General features: G+C 44.6%; 1 protein-coding gene across 1 annotated transcript in view; it reads left to right on the top strand.

Moving 5' to 3' along the window:
- PRKCQ (protein kinase C theta) overlaps window positions 1–9267 on the top strand; it is a 65648-nt gene that overhangs the window by 12236 nt on the left and 44145 nt on the right. The window contains 2 exon segments of the mRNA XM_009648419.2: window positions 5124–5525; window positions 6681–6806. Of these exon segments, the coding sequence (XP_009646714.1) occupies window positions 6689–6806 (118 nt within the window). The 5' untranslated portion in view covers window positions 5124–5525; window positions 6681–6688.

Genomic DNA, 9267 nt, shown 5'->3' with positions numbered 1-9267 from the left:
CAGGCCCCCGCGTCCGTGCCAGGTCAGTCGAATCAGGGAATGGATGCAGCTGCAAACTTGCTTGTCAAGTAAAGAAAAGAAGAAGGATTGCTTTTAGAGAAATGTATTCCCTGTTCCCAAGCCCTACACAGACACCGGGCTGTGCTGGAAGAGATTGGGAACCTGCAGTGTGAGATGGGGTGGAAAGCTGAACCATGTCTTTGGACACAGCCTGCATTTAGGTCAGGTTAAAGAAATTGTTATGTGGAGACCTAAGGACAGAAAAGCACAGGTTCCCTGGTTTTAAGACCCAGCTATACATGTATCTGCAAGAATGGCTGTAGATTCCACCTTAGAGTCTGTGGATGTATGCAGTGACCACTGGCATTTCCAGAAGCAATTTTCTGCAATTCCCCCAGTGGGACAAATACCAACCCTTTCACAGCTGTAAATCTGTTCACCTGCATCAACTCTGCTGTAGCTAAATCACGTATGAGATCTGAAAATAGACCTGAGGCTCTGGTCTTGTCTTGTGCACAACAAATGCAACAGGAGGAAGCCACATGAACTCAGCAGCATCCAAACAGCCGTGTTTGTAGGCTATATATAGGAGACCGGGTCCTGTTACAGATACGCTCAACTTGCTCTAAACACAGCATCACAAGATGCCCCAGAGACTTTTAAAGAGAAATGCCCATTCCCGTGCCTGCTGTTGACCCCAGAAAAGTCTGCAAGTTTCATTGCCACATGGCAGGAGAAATGCTTTGCTTGGGTCCTCTGTGTCTGCAAGTCATGGGGAAGGGTTTGCATGGAGAACATCACCTATGTTTTGAAATCGAGTTGTTCCATGAAGTTTTGGGCAGCTCTTTAGTTGCATGGAGCCTGGTATTGTACCAATCTCAACAGAGACTGCTGGTCCTGCCTTTCCTCTCCCTCTCCCTCCACCACCTTTGCGAGATGCTGCAGATGGGATGGCTGACTATGGAGAGAGGGAAAATTAAATGGCCATGCGATTTCCCCTCCTTTTCCTCCTCCTCCTTCTCATCACATCCTTGTAAAAGGAAAGTGTGAGAAATGTTGGGTGGCACCCAGAGGGATTCTGAACTTTCTCCTTTATCAACAGGCTGGTTTGATCTCCATTGAAATAACAGGTGATATGGACACCCAAAATAAAAGCCACTCAAGGGAATTATTTAGATTCCTGTTCCCTACTGTATGGTCTGTGGGATATGAGGAGTCAGGAAAAAAGCCTGGAAAAAAAGGAGACTGTGGGGAGACCTTATCGCTCCTGACAAGAGGGTGTAGCAAGGTGGGCGTTGGTCTCTTCTCCCAGGGAACAGGCAATAGGACAAGGGGAAATGGCCTCAAGTTGCACCAGGGCAGGTTTAGGTTCTTCCCTGAAAGGGTTGCCAAGCACTGGAAGGGGCTGCCCAGGGAAGGAGTTGAGTCCCCATCCCTGGAGGTATTTAAAAGCTGGGCAGATGAGGTGCTTAGGGACAGGGTTTAGTGGTGGGATGGCAGGGTTAGGTTAACAGTTGGGCTTGATGATGTTAAAGGTCTTTTCCAACCTAAAAAATTCTATGATTCTATGATTCTAGGGGACAGAGATAGGGTCTCCAGCCATCACTGTTGGTGTTCAGTGTTGCTCTTGAAATCTGCAGGAAGACCCTGAGGTGTGTTGAGTTATGCTCATGTGCAGGTCTCCACCAGCTATATAAACAGATCTTTGCAGGGTCAGGACCTGCCTTTTTGGCTGGGAGATGCCTTTCGGGGGGTGAAGGAAAGTTCATACCCTTCAGCTATAACTCCCGTTTCCTTTCGCTCTTGGTGATGCTGATTATGAACTCATTTTGCATGCGCAGTTTTGCCTCAAAAAATTGAGCGATCCAGAAATATTCCCTCTGGCCTCCTGAAAAATGAGGTTGGTGACATTAAGAAAGCAGCATCTCAGATCCAGAAATACTTCCCCTCCTTTCTCGGTTGGCCCTCACTCAGTGAATTGCCATCTTTACTGCATCATGCAGGCATCCGTATTCATTCAGTGAAACACAAAAGCATAATTCCCACTGAAGGCAGCTGTCCTCAGTGCAGTTCTTCCACTGACTAGGAACAGGAGCTCGTTTCTTCCTCTCTCCTTAACCAAAATTGATTAAGGGTATTAAGGAGTTTATTACTTCCTAATATCATCTCGGAATGATTTCCATGTGTTGCATTATTCTCTGGGGCGGGTGAAGCTCCCCTGTGCCAGCGAAGCAGGGTGCAGTATTGCTGAACCCCAAAACCCACTGCATTCAGTGTTTTATTAGAAGAAAGGTTGCAGGTGGCCCTTTTTAGAAAGTTGCATCTCATCCTTAGTTTTCAGATATCTTATAGTATCCTTTCCACTGGGAAATTAAGCAGACACTCCCCATATCCATTGCAGCTGCTTCTAGTATTGAATTAAACTGCCGCTATTACAGTGAGCCGTTGCTGGAGCTGAGTTGTGTTGTTCCTTAATTGTTTACGGCTGTGGATGAGAGCCAAGTAGCAGTCCTGTAGTGGCAAACGCTGGAGATATGACCTGGAAAACAGATGTTTGGGCCAAAGCCAAGGTGTTTTCAGGAAAGACAGTGAGAGAGAAGCAGGAAACCAGTTATCTGTCTGATTTATTGGACAAGGTGAAGAAATTCACCCCAGGGCAGGGTGCTCACATGAGGCTGGTACGACAGTAAACTCTGATTTTACCTAGCTTTTAGCCAGCCTTTACGAGGCTTATATGGGCAGCTGTTGATCTGCTAGTGCCAACACTAGGTGTGCCAAACCTACATGCTTTGCAGCTGGGTAAAAGATTCTCACCTGTTTGTCGGTAGCTGCAGAACATCTCATGCCATAGACTGGTTTATGTGAATTCCCAGTATAAGGGATCTTGATACAATGCAGGGGATTTTTTGGAATTTAACAGCTTGAGGAATCTGATCAAAACCGGATCTCTACAGTGGAGGTGCTCCGTGTGAACAGGTCATCCCCAGGCATTCCCTTTGCTCTCAAAGGAGAGAAACAGGTTCTTCACATGCTAACGAACAGAGGGGTCTAAAATGGTTCCAGCTCATCATATGAGGGTGCCAGTTTCTCTCTGTTCCTCTCTCAGGACCCCAGGTAACTGCCTCCTAGGGAGATTCAGAAGCTGTAGACATCTAGGATTAAGTGAGATCTGTCCCACCCATGTTTTCACAGAATCAAAGGCTGGTTGAGCTTGGAAAGAACCTCTGGATGTCATCTTGTCCAACTCTCCTGCTCATGCAGGGCCACGTGGAGCCAGTTGCCCAGGACCATGTCCAGACAGCTTTTGAATATCTCCAAACACGGAGACTCCACAACCTCTCTGGGAAACCTCTTCATGATGTATTTGATTGCACGTAGTGAAAATGAAATATTGCACTGGAGGGGAGAGAGGGGGTGTCCAGCATAAGAAAAGTTGTAAATGTCGCTGTTTAGGGAGCAGATCCACAGACCTAAACAGGTATCTTGTGGCACGTCCAACCAGTGATTTTTGGAGCAGTGGTGTGAGTATTTAGCAGGACAAGATGCTTTCGCAGTTTTAACTATGTTGTAACTACATTGATTTCATTGAAACGTGATGAATGCCAAGCTCAAACTTTTAGCCCTAATTTTGTTTCGTTAGTACTCCAGCCAATAGTGTTACTACATTTTAGTGCTGAGGAGTAATCAAAAAAACTTTGGCGTCCTTTAGCAACACTCATGTTCTCAGATGCCCAACCTGTTGACTGATAATTCTGGCTAACACTCTTGAGTTTTACAGGTGAGTTTTGAAAGCCATGGTAAGGGAGTGCTTACAGCCCTCCCTCCACTTCCTTCTGCTTCTGTTCATGGACCAATAGGTTCTCAAAGCCAAAGGTGTGGGAACTGGGGATTTGGAAGAGATACATAATCTTCTTTTACCCAGCAGTCACCAGAAGTATTTGTGGAGCATGGTAGAGGCAGAGAGAATACATCTCTGTTTACACAAAGAGGCATGATGTAGATGTTTTTACTGTCAACCTTAGGGTTTGGCTCTTGTTTGCTTTCCACACTGATGCTCCATTGCACGAACAGAACACGCAAATACTTGGATGTCCCTTCTGCTACCAGGGACCCTTTGATTTGTTTTTCCTTTTGTCTTTAGACTAAGTAGGCTTCTTATTTTTTGAAACAAAGGAAATGGCTAAATAATTGCATCAAACAGAGGGGGGAATATATATACATCTACTTCTTCCTGTTAAAGAGATTTTTTTCCTACATAATTTGATCAGATTTCTCTGCTTCTGTCAGTCCAGGCAGAAGTTGTAGCCTTTTTTTGCCATGTACCACTGATAAACCATTCACTGTACTGTTATGCAGTGCTGCAAATACCCCTCCTTACAGAGCTACCTGTGCTTGAATGTCTAAATTCAAGTGGCTTTCCAGAGCAAGTTCATCAGGCACTTGGCTAATGTGTTTCTGAAACACCCTTCAGAGAGATGCTGCTCTCATCTGGAGGAGAACAGGATCATTCTGAACTCCTGCATCCAGCCCCAGGTGGTGCTTTGCCTTTCCCACTAGCTTCTGCAAAATTGCAAAAGTGCTGATGTTTTCCCAGTTGAGAAAAGTTTTCCCACATGCAGAGGTCCTTGGACAGTCTTCAGAGGAGGTCTGATAGCTGCTGGTGGCCCATGATCTGTGCATTCCTAGGGATACACAGTAGACGTGACTCACAGAATTTTTTTCTCTCTGTCCTGCCCCGTCTTGCCCAGAAACCTTATGGTTTTCTTCTCTTTTAAGCGCAGTATCCAAGAGGCTTTATGAGTCTTTGCTGTTTTCCTGAAAACTCAGCCCGGTTGTTAGCTAACCTGCCCAGGAACTCAAACGGGAAGTGGAGTCTTCCTATACTGTCCATTGTGTAGACTGGCCTTATGTAGGGTAAAAAATTTAGGATAAGTTCCTGGGAAGCCTCCCCTGCCAAAATCTCTATCAGAGAATATCAGTTGGCTGCATGAGCCGCCTGTTTGCCAAAGTGTCAGAAAGTGTTGCAGTGTGAGGGCTCAGTACTTGTGGGTATTTGGACCAGAATAGTTGGTGTTTCGGTCCCAGTGCTAACTGTAGCTCTTTGTCCTCATTTTATACAACAGGAAGAAGGAGAAGATCTCACCATATCCAGGACACAAGCAAAACTATAACCTGCTGCGGCCTGGCCACGCACTAACAGAAAGTTGTTCTGAGTTTTACAGTCTCCCTAGACTTTTGTACAGGGGGCTGATGGAAACTCATCGCTCCACACTGCTGGGTAAGAGAGAAGACACTCAAGCAAAGGGCTACGTCTTGGTTTCTCAAGTTTTCCTCTCTCCTTGATGGTGTCACCTCCTGTCTCCTTGAACAGAGAGTCCAAGTTTTAAAGTCAGCCCAGCCAGAGGAGCAGTTATCCTCATTCTTTCAGCTGAGAAAATCTTTTCCATGTTGTCCACAACTGTGATGAAAAGAGAAGCCCCTCTTGCCAGAGACTGAACTTGTCTGTCAGGAAAATACCATTACAGGTAAGAAAATGCCATTCCCAGCAAAGAACCTGGTTCTTCTTCTGTGTGAGGCTAGAGACGCTGTTCTCGGGATAAAGCATTTTATGTGTAAAAAGGAGAAGAGACTTGGGCTGCATCCCACACCGCAAGTCATTCACCTTTTTGCTGTTATATTTGAACAATATATTGTTGTCAATATATTTGACAGGTAACAGCTGGTGATAGGACTCATGTCTTTTAACTTTGGTGGTCCAAGAAATAAACATCTGCAGCTGAGTTCAAAGTACCTCTTGCTCCCCATTGACTAGAATGGGAGCCGGGAATGACAAACTCAGAAGCTGACACAAAAGTTGGGTGGTAGATCCCAGTCCTTGGGTCCAGTTGGCACAATGAGGGGCAACATCTACAGCAGTTAGTAATTTCTGGTTTCACTAACTCTTCTCTCTGGAAGCTCTGAAAGAGCCTACAGAGAAGACCAACCCAAAGGCTTCGTTTTGTGTTTCCCGGCATCTTGATTTTATATGTTTCTGTTTTCAGGTGCTTAAAATTATCCTGAGATCCATTGTGGTTTTTTGCTCCACTCTCTACACAGTGGGGTTCATATGAGCTGAATTTTCTCTTTATAGCTTCACTTATGAATATGGGTCAGCAACCAGGCAGTTGAATGCCTGAGATCATTTCCATGCTGTATATAAATAGTACACAGTTATTTCACAGTTTCATGTTCAGCTTGCAGGCTTCCAACAGCCTTGTATTCCCGAAACCCTTTCTATTCTCATAGCATTTGGGTTTTTGAGCGCGTGACTCAACATAAATTACAGCAGAGGTTATCCCAGCCAAGAAAGTCCCAATTTGGCTTCTGTGTATTGTCATTCTTGTTCCTGACGGCTAACGTCGAGTCACCAGTACTCGAAGCTGCTGCTGTGGGTCTTTCCAGCCCTGCGATGAGTTCAGCTATGTGGTTAAGCCGACAGCTGAGTTACGCTACCTTACGCATGTTAAGCAGCACTCAGTCAGTCCATCATCTTGCTAGACAGTGGAGGAAGTCAGAGAGTCTCCAGTTGGATGGATAACTAGTGGCCGGCGCACCGCTGTCCGACGGAGATAAAAGGCTGGTTAAAACCAAGGGAATTTTTAGACTCTTCCCAAATATCGCCTGTCTTTTGTTTGACACAGGACTTGTCATGTCTCCCTTTCTGCGTATTGGTTTATCCAACTACGACAGTGGCCCTTACCTGCCATCCCAGGGGGAGGTGATTAACCCTTACTGTGCTGTGATGGTTAAAGAAGCCGTGGAGTCAGGTAAGTGGGGAGGTGTTAACTATGCATGTGAGCTTTTATAAGACATGTGTGCGCCTTACTGTGCCATTACTGGTGTGTAGGAAGCATGTTGGTAAATCTTTAAAAGCGTTTGTGAAGGGACTTTTGTGTCTCAGCACAGTGGAAATTTGGGTTTGGCGTGGCCTGAGAGACAATCTGATTTTAAGATGGTGCCTAACAAGTCTGTGTCTTCAATTTGAGGTTATTATCAACTGAATTACAGGTCCCAGCATGTGACAGAGCAGATGAGCTGAGCCGTATTCGGTTTCACTTTTATAAGAGCAGTTGCTGGTTTGCCAGTGGGGCTCCAGACAGGTGAAATCCGGGTGTCCTGGAAATATCCTGGGAGGGCTGTCTTTGTTTATCACATTTTTCTGAGGAACGGACAGGTCCAGCAACTTCTCCCATTTAAAAAAGATAGCTCTCAAACAGCCCCCATCTTTGCAGAGCCAATTAATTTCTCTATGTAATTGCTGTACTATGTAAAATGTTTGAAAGTGAAACCTCCTGCTAAGCTGTTTCCTGGGTATGGATATATGGATCGTTGCACACTTTTCCCGACTGAACAACACTGATGAATCCTCATTGGGAAAACATTTCTTATATGCCTTATGCATGAAAATAGTGCCAGTGAGAGGACAAAAAGGTTTTCAGTTCTGCTTTTCAAGAATCGTGAAGATCGAGAGTTTCAGTGTTAGGGAATTCCTCATATGGGCTGTTATTTATCTTAAACCTTTGATAAATTCCTAAAAAATTAAGTCAACTCAAAAATCCCTTTTCACACCTTGAGAAAACTCATTAGTCTAACCTCCGGAGGTTGTTAAAGTAGTTTAAAAAAAAAAGAAATTTTAGACTTTTAAAACAATTCATTATTTCACTTTTTGTTTGCCTGTTTATTTGTTTGGTTTTAAAAACGGAGTCAACATTTATCGCATTAAACTTTGTCTTGGTTTATACTTTAAACGATTCTGGAAGACGTGGTGACGAGTAAATTCAAAAGGAAAGAAAATGCTACATGACAAGATATCCCTGAGATCTCACTTTTTACTGAAAATATTCTATTTCAGCTCTGGGCTGGGCTTGACTGTTGCTTTAATGAGGCCTTTGAAAGCCGTAACTCAAACTGAAGTCTCTTGTCTGTTCAAAAGTGAATAAAATCAATTTGGTCCCCACAGACCTATATTTTTTTGTCTTACACAGAGCTGAAAGCCTTTTCTGGCATCTAACAAACAAAATTATACTAATTAAGGGATATGATTTTTGTGCTCCCGAGAGTCAGTAATAATAGTGGTAGTAGTAGTAATAATAATACTACTACCTCTACCAACAAGAAATAAAAAAGTTTGTTTGGGGGAACTTTTCTCCATTAGTGAGGACTGAATATAGGAAAAATGATGTCTGTCTGTCAGAGGATTTCTGTTTGCTGGGGTGTAATTACACCCATCTAGCCATTGCTCAGGACATGGTAGGGCAGCCGGGGGGGACTCGTCATCATGTCAGTGATAGCAGCGGGAAACTCCCAAGATTGATTCATCTCAGACTCTCTTCTTAGGGTAGGTTGAACGACCCTTGGGAGGTGTTTATCTGCTGCTGGTGGAGGATGTCTAAATGGGTAGCTGGCTAACCTTATCTTAAGGTGACTAAGAAAAGATGAGGCCACAGTGGGATCCGCCTCCCCTATAAATCTGGTCTGCTGCAAAGATACTGATATCTGAGCAAGTCACCTACCTTTACATTATAGTCCAGGGGAATCATAGGATCACTTTGGTTGGAAAAGACCTTTAAGATCAAGTCCAGCCGTTCCCCTAACCCTGCCATCCCACCACTAAACCACATCCCTAAACACCTTGTCTACCCAGCTTTTAAGTACCTCTAGGGATGGGGACTCAACCACTTCCCTGGGCAGCCTGTTCCAATGCTTGACAACTCTTTTGTTGAAGAATTTTTTTCCTAATATCCAACCTAAACCTGCCCTGGCGCAACTTGAGGCCATTTCCTCTTGTCCTGTCGCCCATTACCTGGGAGAAGAGACCAACACCCACCTCACTACACCCTCCTTTCAGGAAACAAACAAGGATTTCCATGGTGGGATTCATCTCCTCTTAAGGAAGACATCCCTAATGGGTCTGATGAATCCCACCCTAGAAAAGCCCAGTGCCCTCCACTGACTCCAACAGCAGTTTAGGCAGTCCACTTAAAGGTACACGTCTGATGTTCAGTGAGATGGGCCTGACTCTAAATGCCAGAAATGCTCTCAACGTGACCATCCTCATGAGCTGTCATGCTCAAAGAGGCTTACAGAAGGCAAAAGGCAATGCAGGTCTCAGGACAAACATTATCTGAGTATATTTGAAATAGCTGCATCCCTGCTGTGTGATTTTTTTTTTTGATCACAGTTTGCTTTCTGGCTCCCTGGTTTCGCAAAGCACTCAATGGTAATGGG

This window comes from Egretta garzetta, unplaced genomic scaffold (genome assembly GCF_000687185.1).
Source record: "Egretta garzetta isolate BGI_Z169 unplaced genomic scaffold, ASM68718v1 scaffold260, whole genome shotgun sequence".
Lineage (NCBI taxonomy): Eukaryota > Metazoa > Chordata > Aves > Pelecaniformes > Ardeidae > Egretta > Egretta garzetta.
This window is presented reverse-complemented; position numbering and strand designations above follow the sequence as displayed.